At 41.8% G+C, this 15,685-nt stretch overlaps 1 protein-coding gene across 2 annotated transcripts in view; it reads left to right on the forward strand.

Moving 5' to 3' along the window:
* GYRA (DNA GYRASE A) overlaps nt 1-15,685 on the forward strand; it is a 110,060-nt gene continuing 94,375 nt past the window's right edge. Inside the window, exons 1-3 of one of the 2 annotated variants that reach the window (XM_010248068.3) lie at nt 1-818; nt 12,454-12,523; nt 12,698-12,763. In XM_010248068.3, coding sequence (XP_010246370.1) covers nt 382-818; nt 12,454-12,523; nt 12,698-12,763 — 573 coding nt within the window. In that variant the 5' untranslated portion in view covers nt 1-381. The remainder of the gene's footprint in view (nt 819-12,453; nt 12,524-12,697; nt 12,764-15,685) is intronic. The other variant, XM_088897602.1, reaches the window with a different exon arrangement.

Genomic DNA, 15,685 nt, shown 5'->3' on the forward strand with positions numbered 1-15,685 from the left:
GTAGGGGCTGATTTGAACTCTCAAAATCCTACCTAAAGGTGTGATTCATTACCCCACCCATTACTATTCAACAATAAAAATCCTACCTAAACGTTCGAGCCGATAATCCGCTACCCTGAGATAAAAAGATTCGGCATCCGGGTCGGTTTTAAAATTGTTCGTAATCGAGCGGGAAGGAAAGAAATATCACAGTGGACAGTGGAACTTCGCGCGCATAATCTGTCAAGGGTTTTAGCCGTTTTAGGGTTTTACTGTCTTTCATTCTTATCAAGACGCCATAACGATAAACCCGTGGACACACATTTGTTCCTCATTTCGCTTGCATGCGAGGCGATTAGCCCTCGATGTCGACCAAAGGTCCAAAGCCACATTGACTACCGAATGATACCCTCGTTCGGCGGAAGTGCAGAAGCTCGTTTTAGCCCATCCATGGCGTTATCTTCGGGACTTCGTTCAACCGCCTCTTCTTTATTGCGTTATCAATTCTCATTTTCCGTTGCTTCTAGCTCTTGCCGATTTACCAGGTCGCGCCAATGTTTCTTGGAGCACCGTTTCCTCTCCGACGTCCCTCCACGGTCGGTAAAGCTAGTGAGAGCGAGGCGCAGAGAAGGGTCAGAGACAGTGGAGAAGGGCAAGGGAGGTGGCGAGAATGGGAACTTGCTTGTTAGGGAGAAGGATGTCGAGGAAGGAAGGGTTATTCCGGCAGAGCTTCACAAGGAGGCTACTGAAGCTTATATGGCGTATGCCATGTCGGTTTTGCTTGGTCGAGCATTACCTGATGTTCGAGATGGATTGAAACCGGTGCATCGTCGAATTCTGTAAGTTTCTATTGAGATAATGTTAATCATTGATTTTGATTTTTGTGGAGCGAAAGATGTTGGCATCAGAAGAAGCTGATTTCTGTCTGCTCGGCTAATGAACACAATTCGACATTTTTGGTTGTTCTATTAAGAACTTTTGCCTTCTTCTAGCGAGGCCTTTTGGAATCTGCTTTGAGAAATTGTTCATCTTGCAGTTTCTGCATGAAATTTGGTTTGAAATGGGGTAATTTTGGTTTTTTTTTTTTGAGAAGTAGTAATTTTGTTATTTTTTTTTCAAAAAAAGAAAAAGGGAAGTGAATATATTTTTCAATAGCATTCATATAATTTATCCAGTATAATGACGAAGTAAAGCCAAAATCAAGAGTTACCCATTCACGTGGTGTCAAATTGCTTCCCAAGTCAACTCCTTATGTTGTGAAAGATTGAGTTATTGGGCCTCAGTAAGTCCTTTTTTATTAGTGAGTTTCAATAGCATTCATTTGCTTTTATTTAATTTGACCCTTCTGCATTCTTCCTACTGTGAATGCGCTATCCATGTATGATAGCACCAAAGAACTCAGTATGTCTATTAACGCTTGATTGAAGATAAACTTTTGATTGATCATGAGGCTTAGCATGCTGACATGCACAAGATGCATGGACGATAAATAAATATTTAATATGACATCGCCTTTTTAGAATGTGAAGGTTAATACTTGGGAATAAATAACGGTAGTATGAGCATTTTTAATGGAGTTGAGACAGAAAGAGTGCGGAGCTATGGAAGCATGCCACCTGAGGTCTTGAAGTTATGGGGGATTTTTGATGAAAAGAAATTTTTGATTTCTGAGGCAAAACAAATACATTTGGGATTGCTGATCTTAATGAATCTTAATTCATTGCCTTGCTTTTGGGTCTTAAAACCTTGTTGCCCGGAATCATTAATGAAGGGGCATGGTTTAACTTCTTACAGATTTTTACCTTTTTTTTCTGGGAAGATTTGGCTGGGGGGAGGGAGTATTGAGCTTACAGGGAGCTGCCAATAGTGTAGTTCAAGCCTAGAAAGCTTCACCAACATGTTTTCCTGAGTGAAGGCAGGATTTGATCCCAAGTCTTTGGGAAACAGTTCTTAAGACAACCAAGCTGCTGGCTGGAACCTTTTTTCTGGGAAGAATTGGCTTGGGGGGTGGGGAAGAGGATTGAGCTTGCAGTGAGCTGCTAATAGTGGTAGTTCAGGCCTAGAAAGCCTCACCAACATGTGCTCCTGAGTGAAGGCAACCAAGTCTTTGGGAAGCAGTTATTGAGTTTAACAGTTTGACTCCTAAGACTATTATGAGTCTAACAGTTTGACTCCTAGGATTATTATGAGTTTAGAGTCTATAAATATGTATGGACGTTTTACACAAAGGCAATTAATTATGTTGAGTTTTCTTCAGCTTATGCTAGCTATGGTGAGTGATTCCCATGCCCTAAAGTGATTCTAGGCATCTTGTGAGTGATTCTAGGTATTTTCTCTTTTCTTTCTTTCCCTATTTTCTCTCTTATTCCTTGAAGAAGCCATTATAGCCATTGACAACCATAAAACTCTGATCAAGAAGACCATTCAACATTCTCTAAGGCTCTGTTTGGTTTGTGGGATGGGGATGAGAAAAAGGGAATATTCCAAAAATATTCCCTTTTTCTCATATTTGTTTTGAGGGAAAGAGGGGGATGGGATGAGAAAAAGGTGGGATGCGAGATCCCAAAATCTTGGATTCGGGGTCGCACCAAAACAGTGCGACCTCGGTGTGAAAACTTGAGAAAACTCGAGTTTCCATCTCCCTCTTCCCTCCTCCCGTAAGGCGGCAGTGACGTCAGATCACAACCATGCCAGTGGGATCGTCATCATCAGAGTTTGAAGAACACGACCATGCTGAAGGCAACAGCGATAACGACGTCAACGTCGCCGATCGCGAGCATTCAAAAGTTCAGGTAATAACTTATGGGAAGATCATTCGAGATGAAGAAGAAGAAGTTACAGTGGCAATCAATGTTGCTGATTGCAACCATTTGAAAGTTCAGGTAATAACGTCACCGATCGCAACCATTCAACGTCGATGTCAACGTCGCCTCGAGGCCATACAAGTTACAGTGGCAATTGGGAATAAACAGAGAGGTTGAAACGAGGAGTGGGAGAGGTGGGAGATGAAGGGGGTAGCCATCGCCTTACTCGCCTCTGTTCGTCTCGAACGAAGGAGGAAGGTGAACAGTGCCATTTCGGTCCCCTTTTACACTTTCCCATCCCATCCCATCCCATCCCATCCCATCTTTTCTCATCCCACCCAAATCTTCCCACAAACCAAACGGAGCCTAAGGACTAGAACTGAGCTGGTCCTACATCAATTGGTATTAGAGCTAATGGTTTATTCACTATGTTCTCACAAAGTGACCGATTCTATAGGCCTAGGGTATCTTCTAAACAATCTTACAGGTCTAGAATCAATGATGATTGGGTTTCTGAACCATATGAAGGGTCTTTGGTTGACTTATTTGAGAATATTGTGGAAGAAAACAGATCTAAGAATGTTAACTACGGGAGTAAGGTTTTCAAACATGTTAGAGGGGAAAGGGAAATACCAGATTTCAAAGGAGATGATGATCCACAAGCATTCTTTGATTGGGTTGCTGAATTAGAAGAATATTTTGATTGGTATGATATGTCTGACAAACAAAGGATTACATTTGCACGCATGAAATTGACGGGTCATGCTAATGTATGGTGGAGAACTCTTGAGCAACGACTAGAAAATAGCGGTGATGATACAATTAGTACATGGGCAGAGATGAAGAGGTGTTTGCATGAAAAGTACATCCCACTAAACTTCCATGATGATCTATATATGGAGTTGACTAATTTCGAGCAAAAGAAGAAGCAACATGTTACAATAAAGAACTTGAAGTCAATGGGTAGAAGGTACAAAGTTGAAAAGAAAGTAGATGATTCCTTGCATGTTGATGCCTATCCTATAGCTGATGAAACTGAATGTTGAGGGCCCGGGAATAGGATCTCGTCACGGGTCGGTCCACGAGGAAAACCTTCTGTTTTTCCTTGTTCCTTCTTGCTCCTGATGAACCTATCTTGGCGCCTTGGTGATTTGTTCAAGAGATCACCAACTCTCCTAACTCACTCCTTTAACTGAATATTCGATATCTTCATTCAATAATGGTGTCTCCTTAAATAGGAGATTACAAGAGTCCTAATCTTAGGGAGTTTCCTTCATGAATAGGGAGACTTCCAGTTCTATCTTGCTAAGGATAAGATAAGTTAATCCTAATATGATAATCCACTAATAAGATAAGATAAGAGCAAGATGATCTAATCTAATATAGATGAGACTGCTGTTGCCGAACTAGGTATGCTGAGAATCATTGAATCATTGAATCATTGTTGTCGGCGGCGATGATACTTCTTCCCGAGGAATGCGTCCATAACATTACTCCTCTCCTGGACTAAGAGCTTGTCCTCAAGCTCGAACTCCGGATACGTGGCTTGGAACTTTGCCAATGGGATCCAGGTGGCTTTGACCGATGGTAAGCTACCCCATTCCACCAAGACTTTAAGAATTTCTCGATTGAAACGAGAGCGGGTGAGAGCCTTAGGCTGGGGAACAAGTTTGCCATCTTTTAAGGGTGGCAAGGAGGGGACTTGGTCCGGAGGAACACCCGTAAATGGTTTCAGCAAGGAGATGTGGAAAACATCATGAATCCGGCTGTTCTCCGGCAATTCCAGCTGGTAGGCCACACTGCCAATCCGCCGTAGAACCTTGAAGGGCCCATAGAACTTAGGGGCTAGTTTTGGGGGAGCTCTGTGGCGCAAGGATCGTTGCCGGTAGGGCTGGAGTTTTAACCAAACAAATTGTCTTGGTTCGAACGACAGTTCCCGGTGGTGCTTGTCATAGCTGAGTTTCATGCGGAGCTGGGCCTGTTGTAAGCGAAGATGGACGTCGGCTAGGAGGGCGTCACGTTCTTGTAAGGAGTGATCAATTTCTTGCAAACGAGTAGAGCCGGGCTCATAGGACAGCAAGCGAGGAGGGTGCCGGCCATAAACGACGCGAAAGGGAGTCATGCCGAGGGAAGAATGGTAGGCCGTGTTGTAACAGTACTCGGCCCAAGGAAGCCAATCTACCCACCGTCGTGGTTGATCCCCTACGAAGCAACGGAGATACATCTCGATCGTGCAGTTGACCACCTCCGTCTGCCCGTCAGTCTGTGGATGATAAGCTGAGGAGAAAGCCCGGGTGGTGTCGTGCAGCCGAAATAACTCCTTCCAGAAGGCACTCGTGAAAACCAAGTCCCTATCGCTGACGATGGATTCTGGTAACCCATGTAAGCGAAAAGCATGTGTAAAGAAGGCGAGGGCAACTGAAGTGGCACTGTACGGATGTGATAGAGGAATGAAGTGGGCATATTTAGAGAAGCGATCTACTACCACGAAGAGGACTGATTTGCCACCGACCTTGGGAAGTCCCTCAATGAAGTCCATGGAGATGTCGGCCTAGATCTATGTCGGGATCGAAAGGGGCTGAAGGAGGCCTGCCGGGTGTAGGTTTTCCCATTTATGCTGTTGGCACGTGGAGCAATTTTGGACAAAATCCCAAATAGAAGTCTTCCTACCTCGCCAATGGAAATCAGCCCGGACGCGGTGTAGCGTTTTCTGAACGCCTTCATGGGTGGAGTTATGGATGCTGGTGATGATGGCGGAAATCAACGGGGAGTCCGATGGAAGATGTACCTGACGTTTATATAGTACCAACCCGTCCTAAAGTGACCAATTGGAGTCGGCAGCATCGGACTGGATCTTTTGGACCAGGAGTGACCAATTGGAACTGGGTTGTTTCATTTCCACATCAGCTTCCCTCCTTTTGTTAATCTCCCAAAAGCAATCGGAGTGAACAACAACTTTACTTCAGAGGGCAAATTCCACCTGCACCCAAATAATGAAACAACCCAGTTCCAAATATTGGTAGCAAAGGAGCATGATATCAACAAATGGTTACAGTCCTCACCCTTCACTTTACACAGAGGGCACCAATTAGGGGACAAACACATAAAAGGTTTCTTCTTTTGCAAGTTTTCCGCAGTATTGATCCTACCATAATAGGCTTCCTAACAGAACATTGCTTGGGGGGAATCGGTCTTGACCATACCTCTTTAACGGGGAAGACTTGAGAGGAGGGATTGGAGCAGAGGGCTTTAAAGAAAGAAGCACAAGTGAATGAGCCAACCGGGGTTGGGGACCAGACTCTTGTGTCCGGCTTAAGGGGGTCCAAACAGACTAAATCTAGAAGCAAAACCAGCTTTGAAACGCAAAGGAATTCTTCATCCCTTAACCCTCTTCGAAACCCGAGATCCCAATTTAAGGCTAAAGGGAAAACTGGGGGGGGGAAGGAACCAAGAAATGGGTTTCTTTTTAAAGAGGGAGATGGAATAGGGAGAAGGGAAACAGTCTTTTAGGGGTTGAGAGCTCACCCAAGTATCTTCCCAAAAAAGAATGGAGTTCCCAGAGCAAGCATCATACCTTACAAAACTGAGGAACTTAGGGAGAATGCCAGAGATAGCCTTCCAAGGTGTTGTGAGCAAAGCCCTTCGAGATACTCCCGCATCCCAACTTGATTCGGAACAGCCATGGATACTTTTCACTACCTCATGCCACAACCCCACCCTCTCCAGGGGCCACCTCCAAAGCCATTTACCTAAAAGAGCCTCATTCTTGCTCCCCACGTTCCCTAATCCTAGGCCTCCTTCCTTACTCCGACACACCACCTCTCACCTAATCAAGTGATCTTTTTTCTCTTCACCAGGTTCCCATAAGAAATCCCTCATTAGTTTTTCCAACCTCTTTGCCTCTCTCTTAGGAATTCTAAAGATTGATAGGAAGTATAAAGGCAAGTTGGCTAAAGTTGCTTTAATCAAAGTAACTTTACCCCCCTTGGAAATATAGTTTCTCTTCCAAGCTGCCAATCCTTTGGATTTGCACCTAATGGAAGTCCTAAGTAGGATAGAGGCCACTAAGAGCAAGTGCATTCTAACAAGGCTGCTAAAGACTCCATATCCTCTCTGTTCAAATGAACTCCCACAACACAGCTCTTCTGAAAATTTACCTTCAAATTTGAGGCCCTCTCAAAGTGAATTATTAAATCCTTCAAATTCCTTACCACCATCAGAAAACAACCTTCGCAAAAGATTATTATGTCATCTGCAAATTGAAGATGCATTACTGAAACTCCATCTCTACCTATTCTCCACCCTCTTAGAGATCTGGCTCTATCTGCTTCTGAGAGGAGTACTAAAAACATCGGCGACTAAAGTGAAAAGGAACGGTGACATGGAATCACCTTATCTCAGACCCCTACTAGCTTGGAACAAATCATTAATTGCTCCACTGACTAGGATGGAATAATGGTAGTTGGACAGGCAACCATTTATCCCCAAACCCGCACTTCCTTAGCACAAGTTGTAAGAATCCCCAATCCACCAAATCATATGCTTTTTCAAGATCAAGTTTACAAACAAAACCTTGACGCCTCGATCTCCTCATCTCCTCCACACATTCATTTGCTATTAGAATCTGATCTACAATTTGTCTCCCCTGAACAAAAGCTCCTTGCGCTTGGCTGATAAGACAAGGAAGCACCTTTTTTATCCTTAAAGATAAGACCTTAGCCACAATCTTGTAAACACTAGTCCCCAAACTAATAGGTCTAAAATCCTTTGGATGCTTGACCTCTTTCTTCTTGGGAATTAAGGCTAAAAAAGTAGCATTAATTCCATGACTCATGACTGGATTATCTTCAAATTCCTTAAAGACCTCAATTAAATCTTCTTTGACTACGTCTCAACAGTCTTGGAAGAAAGCCATTGTAAACCCATCTGGTCCTGGTGCTTTTGACTTGTCCATTGAAAAAACGGCTTTTCTGATTTATTTCTCCTCAAAATTCCTTTCCAGGTAGCTTCTTACTCTCTTCTGGAAGTCTCTGCCAGGTATTGCCTTCCAACTCCACCCTAGGTCTTAGGGGTCTCCTCAAAATGGATTTGAAGTGGTCAACAAAACAATTGGCTATCCTCTCTTGGGTATCAAAAGATTATTCCATCCACTTCCAGCTTGGACACTAGGTTTTTCCTTCTTCCATTGGCTAGGTTATGAAAGAATTTAGTGTTACCATCTCCTTCCTTAATCCATTTACATCTAGACTTTTGCCTCCAAGAAATTTCTTCTCTCAAAACAACTTCATCTAACTCTCTTTTTAGTTCCCATTTCCGATCTCTCTCCTGAGGGCTTATGGTTCTTTGGGATTCCTTTGCATCCAATTCTTCTATTTGGGTCAACAGAGAGGATTTCAATTCTTCTATTCCCCCAAAATGCTCCTTATTCCACTCCTTCACATGTGCTCGCAGTCTTTTAAGTTTTTTGTGAAATCTTACCCCTGTCCACTTCACCCCCCTTATGTGTTCTCTCCCCCATTCCTCAACCTTCTTCAGGAAGTCTGGGTGAGTCAGCCACATGTTCTCAAACCTAAAAGGTCGGGGTCCTTGCCTAAAAGGCTCCTGTCCTAGGCCAATGGGGCTGTGGTCAGAAGTGACTCTCGGTAGAGCCTTAGTTATCAAATCCGCCCACTTATTTTCCCAGCTTTCATTGAAAAGGAATCTAACTTAGAGCAGGTTGGTGTCTCTTGAAAGTTGGACTAGGTATAGAGGGCTTGCAGCATTGGGAGTTCTTTTAATTTATAGTTATTAATAAAATCATTGAATCTCCGCATGCACCATGGACCCTCCCAAAGTCCTTGTATCCCATAAAGTTCTTCCCAAAAATCATTATTCTCTCTGTAATTGCTTGGTCCATACACATTAGTGCCCAAGTAAAACCATCATCTACCATCTTGAATTTTAACGACATTGAAAAATTTCCTACTAGCTCCTCCACCACCTCCACAACATCCTCTCTCCAAAAAGTAACCATTCCCCCTGAAGCCCCCCAAGAGGGAGCTGAAACCCAATTTATTCCTTTAGATTTCCAGATACTTCTTGCCCAACTTCTATCAATAGCGTCTAATTTGGTCTCCTGTAGCATCACTATATCCGGCCTTTCCCTTCTAAGGAGGTCCTTAATTAGCCTTCTTTTCCTTGTACTCTCCAGCCCCCTTGCATTCCAACTGATGATTTTCATGGAGATAAAAGATTTGGCATCCCCTCCTAAGATCAGGCCCTTACTTGGAGGCTTTCCTTCTCTCCCCTCTTCCGCTGAACTCCAAATTTTCTTCTATATCTGATATCAACCTCTCCACCTCTGATCTTTTCTTCTTTCTTCGGTTGTTAATTATTCCAGATCTGTTTAACACAGCTTTTGTTTTATTTTGCCTTTCCTAAAGTTCTTGGTTTTCCTCCACAGGTTCCTCTAATTGCCTATACTCCTCAAGGAGAGCACAAATCTGTCCCCAAATCCTCTTTAATTCCTCCTCCTTTCCCATAATTGATTCATCCCCAGCTTTTTTGCTACTTTGAGTTCCTGTTTTTATTGAACCTTCTTGAACCCCATGCTTCCCTACCTCTTCCTCTTTTCTCTTGTACTCCCAAAACCTACAGATCTGATCCCGGATCTTCCATAACTACTCTTTCTGTAGTTCTCTTCCCCTTTCCACTTCCTTTCATCCTTTACCCTCCTTGTCCCCAATTAAGTATTTTCTCTCCATGGTTGTTGCATTGAGTTGAGCCGCAAAAGCACCTGTTCCAGGCAGAAAACCCACATCAGTACCAAAAAACGAATTGACAATATTACCTGACAGGTTGTGGGAAGAGGCCAATGGATCTTGAGAAGCAAAACAAAGGGGCAAGGTCGCGCCTAATCCTTCCAAAAGAGGTGACTGTGGGTCCCCGTTGTGTTCAATCAATACTGTTTTATTCCTTGCATTAGCATCTGCCTTTAGATGTTGTCCCCTGATTGAAGCCACTGTGTTTGGTGACCTAGGTAAGTCTTGTTCCTCTAGTCTTCTATCAGTACCTTGCCGCTCTAGCAAACTGGGAGCAGAATTAGGAGCTGGTAACCTTTGCCTCTCCTCTATAAAAGCTGTGGTAGACCCCACTTCCTTAGGTAAGGGGGAAGATTGAGTAAGCTTTTCCTGAACTGAGTCTTTTAACTCCGAGTCGCCGTCTTCCAAAAAAAGCAGCTCGGTATGTAGGCTCTCATTATCGCTAAGGGGCTTGGCTTTTTTCAGTTCCATGCTTCCAATGCTTGAAGAGCCTTCAAACTCTGAATCTGAGCTACTTTCTTCCTCCGTCTCGTAGTCCTCGAATGCATCCTTGATATTCTGATTTTCTTTCGCCAGAAAAAGGGCGAACCCTGTCTCCACTGTTGTCGGATGATGCTTCTTGAACCTCAGATTGCGCCGTTCTGGAGAGAAGCCCTTTTTCTTCAAGCTTGGGAACCATTCCCAGTTCAGATTTGGCGCACCACTGCGGCAAACCCTACCTCCTTCAGGTGCTGTTTGCGAATTGCTCAAGGGAGACGATGATAGACCAACTTTTCGGTCCATCATCTCCCCATCTCCCTTGGTCACGTGCTCACTTAAAAGGGCGCGTGGCTTTTTATATTCTGGCTCCACCTGATTTAAAAGAGCTGGCCCATTCACTTGACCAGATCCATTAGGTCCTGATGGACCAGGGCCCAACCCCTCTATCCCCTTGCCAGTCACGTGCCTACTTAGAAAGGTGCGTGGCTTTTTAAGTTCTGGGTCCACCGGAATTGAAATAGCCGGGCCATTCTCTTGACTAGGCCCATTAGGTCCTGATGGGCCTGGGCCCAACCCCTCCATCCCCTTGCCAGTCACGTGTTTACTTAAGACAACATGTGACTGGCCTTGGTTTATTGAACCAGACTGAACCGGCTCACAGGACTGGCTCAAACCCTGAGACCTTGCTGATCTCTGCTCAATTTGTTTTGAAATTTGAACTGAAGCAAGCCTATCTCCAATTAATTCCCCTGTCACGGACTGAACATAGGACTTGCTGTCCCTCAACCCACCCTGCCATGCTGACTTTCCCAAGGTGTTTAACACATCCTCTTTTTTCTCTTTCTTTCTACAGGTTTGACCTTCCATCTGCCCCAAAACGTTTTGGCCCTTTTTAGTGAAATATTCCTTCCCATTTGAATTAACCAATCTCACAAGTCCACGTAGTGCTTCTTCTTCCTTCTTCTCATCTCCTTCCATACGAGCCTTTTTCCACAGTCCTGCTTCAATGGAGGATGCTAGCCACACAGAAACAAAACTCCCCTCTGTTCTTACCTCTACCTTTCGTGGAATGTCTTCTGGCTTCACACCACTGAGCAGGATTGCTACTGAATAAAGATCACCCCAGAAAGCTCCTTCCAGTTTTCCTCCACAATACTGCTATAGATTCTGTTACTTCTTGTTTCCACGGATGAAATGGCAAGCCTATTACACGCACCGCCACACCATCTTCGACAAAGAAATCCTTGGAGTTGGATGTTGGATTCCATTTAAAGACTGTGAATGATCCGAAATCCGCCTGAATATTGATAGCTGATATTTCCAATTCATTCTCTACTGGATCTAGAAGGGCATTACAGTTATCGAAGGGGGTTACTATGAAGACACTCTTCAGCTTCAAACTGGTTGTCAGTAAGTCAGCTACCCTCCTCCAATCATTAACCTTTTCCTTGGCTTCTATCACAAACTTACTGTCCCACTCTTCTCTCTGTAGACCTTCTACCATTCTGCATTGGCATTTTGTTTTTGCCATGACCACTGGCCCTTGTTCTACCCTGCTGTTGCTATGATATGCCTTCTCCTCCCTTGTGGAGGCTTTTTTATCATTTGCTACTCTTTGAGCTAAAAGCTCTTTGAGCAACCAGTCAACTTCCCCCCAACCTTGGCTCTGTTTTCCTGCTGGTAGACACACCAGTTGCCTTCGTCCCTTTCCAAAATATTCAGACAAAGCTATGAAGGAGCCTTTTCTATTCCTCTTACATTCAACTACATACCTTCTCCCTTCTAATGTACTAAAATCCTTCCAGTGTATCTGCTTACCTTTTGAACAGGCTCCAGCTATGAAATCTCTTAGCCACTCAATCACTTCAAATCCTTCCAGCATTATTGTACCCTTTTTCACTTTCCTTACCTTCAGGCTTACCTTCCCCTTGATTCTCATCTCTTTGAACAAAACATTTTTTGCTTCTATCTTCAAGGATCTCCTCCACCGACATGCTTGCATGAACTCCATTAACAATCCTTGATGACAGCATCCTGTTCTATCCCACCCCTTGGTAAATCTATTGCTGATGAAAAAAAGTTATTACACTAATATTTCCCCTTGCCCATGTATGTTTTAGTTTCTCCTCTTTCCTTTTGTCCTGCATTTTTCATTTGAATGAGTTTTTCATATTTACTTTTTTAGTCAAATTCTTTAACAGTTGATTTGGTGGTGTGGGGGGGGGGGGTAAAATATATTTTTAGATAAAAATTGTTCATGAACACTTCTGCAAGAATATTTTTATTTATTTTCAGAATCCGCCATATGCTAAGAATTTATGAGCAATATAGGTATTTCTTTTAAATATGCATAATATGTTTTTGCTTGTGTGTTTAAATTTTGCTTACAGATTTGCAATGCATGAGTTGGGCCTTTCGTCTCGCAAGCCATATAAAAAATGTGCTAGAGTGGTTGGTGAGGTAATGCATGACAATAATGGTTCTTTCATGCGAAACTGAATTGTAATTTAGAATTGAACATTTTGGTTTTATTGTCTTTTTGATCATATGGATTTCCTTGTTAATGAGACATACTTTTGTTATTGATATCTATGCACATATTTCTAACAAGATGCTTATTTATTTTTCTTGCAGGTTCTAGGTAAATTTCATCCACATGGGGACACTGCTGTTTATGATTCTTTGGTTCGGATGGCACAGGTAATGTTTTGATATTGTCAACTTCGGTTTTCTATACCAAGATGTCTGTTAATTTCTAGTCTCTATTCTCTTTAGTTTGTTTAGAACAAGGTTTAAAATGTCCCTAATTTCCCTAATATTTCCATTTCCATGGGTAGCGACACAAAATTTTATTGGAATTGACATATTCCCCAAAGAACACTACCAACACTATGTGGAGTACAAGAGATAGTTTCCACGACATATTTCCATTTCCATTTCCATGGTTAGTGACACAAATTTTTATCAGAATTGATATATTCCCCAAAGAACACTACCAACACTATGTGGAGTACAAGAGATAGTTTCCATGACATATTTCCATTTCCACTTCCATGGGTAGTGATATGAAATTTGATTGGAACCTACATATTCCCTAGTGAAAACTACTAGCACTACGTGGACTTGTGGAGTACAAGAAATGGAATTATAACATAAGTTGGTGACAATATTGTAGATATGTGGAGTAACAATGTTATTGCATGTCTAACTTACACGATTACCACTTCAAGGCTCAAGCTAAGCTTAATATTCATTTCAAACATGAAGTTAAATATTAGTTTTTGTGTGTAATAGATTATTTGGTTGATCTCCATTCACATTTTCTACGAGTTTAAAATTTTCTATAACTCGTTTTATCATGAAGCTCTGAATCTTAAGGTTTACAGGACAACTTCAAAATACATTCTTTTGTCCATAACCTTTGTTCTTAGCTTTGTTTAGCAATTTGGAACAAGATAATAGTTTAAAAGGGTGTGCCTATGTTTCTTTCATCATTTCATAAAATATCTTTCTATATTTTGCGTATTTTACAATGTTTTCACCATGTCTATAATTTTATTGATAATTCAGCATATCTATAGTTATTACAATGTTTTTTTTGATAGGAAACGATAACTTTCATTAGCTTAAAAATAGAAGTACAACTATCACCTATAGGGATGTAAGGCGACCCCTCATCATAAATCAAATTACAAAACAGCCCAAAACAAAGACTCCCGATTTACACCTTGCTTTGCTAGATTATCGAATAAAGCATTTGCTGACCTCCTAGTCCATTTAACATTTGCACCCAGCTCCCTTGTTAGGCTCAATTGTTCCCTTACAGGTTGTTTAAGGGACCACATTCCCAAGCTATTTGTTTGCAACCAGCCTACTACTAATGTCACTCAATAAGGACCAAATCCAGAAAAGTTTTGAGACACCATGTGCTATAAATTACTCTGCATTTGCACTTGACTTGGCCACAACCAACTACTTTTTACTTTTCCATGAGACCATATTTCCTCCCACAAAGGTACAAATCCCTGAGGCTTTGATGTAGATCTTTTGCCATCTAGGCATCCTGCTTGATCTGCATTTGTATAGGATTTTGGTTTTAAGTTTCCATGATTAACAAACAAATTCCTCTTCTAGGATGTTTCTTTAGTATGAAAGAATCCTATCAATAGCCACCTAGTGACCTGAGGAGCATATATTAGCTCATAAACTGATGACATAAGAAATATTTTGATGGATCATACACAAATATAGTAGTTGGCCCACCATTCTCTGATACCTCCCTACATCCTTAACCAACTCACCAATCACTATCTTAAAACATTAATTTTGTGGGTCTGATCAATAGGAGTATTAGCTGGTTTGGCTCCTAGCTTCTCGGTTTCTTCTAGTAGGTCCAACACATACTTTCTCTGAGAGATGAATATCCCATGTTTAAATCTTGTAGCTTCAATCCCTAGAAGATGTTTTATCTAACCTAGTCCTTTGATTTCATACTCCTACTATAATGACTTCTTGAGTGCATCAATCTCAATCACATTATTCTCTGAAATAACTATATTATCCACATAAACAATTACATTGATACAATAGATCCTCTCCTTTTCACAAAGAGAGTATGATTTGACTGAGTCTGTGTATATCCAAAATGGATTAATACCCTCGAAATCTGTCAAACCATGCTCGAGGTAATTGCTTCAAACCCATATAAAGACTTCTTTAGTCTGCACATCTTTCCTTTACCAACATCATTATAGAAATTGGCTGGAAGGTCCATATATACACTTCCTCTTGCAAATCACCATTAAGTAAGGCATTTTTTGACATCAAGCTGGAAGTGTGGCCACGAATAAGTATCTGCCAAAGCTAGAAGAATTTTAACTGAGTTCATTTTAGCTACTGGTACAAAGGTCTCCAGGTAATCTATTCCATAGGTCTTTGTGTACCCTTTTACAACCAGCCTTGCCTTGTACCCCTTTATGCTGCCATCAACATTATACTTTACATTAAACACCCACCTACATCCAATTGTCTCATTTTTTGTAGGTAGATCAACTATTTCTCATGTCTGATTCTTAATCAAAGCCTCAATTTCATCCTGCATAGCTGTTCTCCACTTAGGTTTGGAGAGTCTCACTAACATTCTTTGGTAAAGACACAAAATCAAGGAAAGAAAGGAAGGCACGGTATTGGGGATATAGGTAAGGGAGATGGCGTGAAATGCAATGGGCTGTACACATTCTTTTTCTCTTGTGGAGAGCAATGGGAGTATCAATATCATCTCCAACATTAATGTTAGGTACATGAGTATCTTCAATAGGAGCAGAAACAATAGTAGGCTCAAGGGGAATATCTGTAATTGTATTAGCCGAACTGTATCTTCAATAGGAGTAGAACAGTTCAAAACAATCTTTCATCAAATGAATCCATATCATTCTTGAATAATGGGTTTTGGTATTGAGAAGAAGTGTTTCTTGTTGTGTTTGCTTGTTTTCTTTGTTTTTCTTTTTGTTGGTTGGAAAGAGTCAATTTGTGTGTGCTTGGTAGGTGGTGCTATCTTAGCATCTGTTGTCGTTTTGTCCAGTTTTTCTTTTTTTTTTTTCATTAATAAAATTTTCTTTTACT

The sequence above is a fragment of the Nelumbo nucifera genome, chromosome 2 (assembly GCF_055504915.1).
Source record: "Nelumbo nucifera cultivar China Antique chromosome 2, China Antique-T2T, whole genome shotgun sequence".
Taxonomy (NCBI): Eukaryota; Viridiplantae; Streptophyta; class Magnoliopsida; order Proteales; family Nelumbonaceae; genus Nelumbo; species Nelumbo nucifera.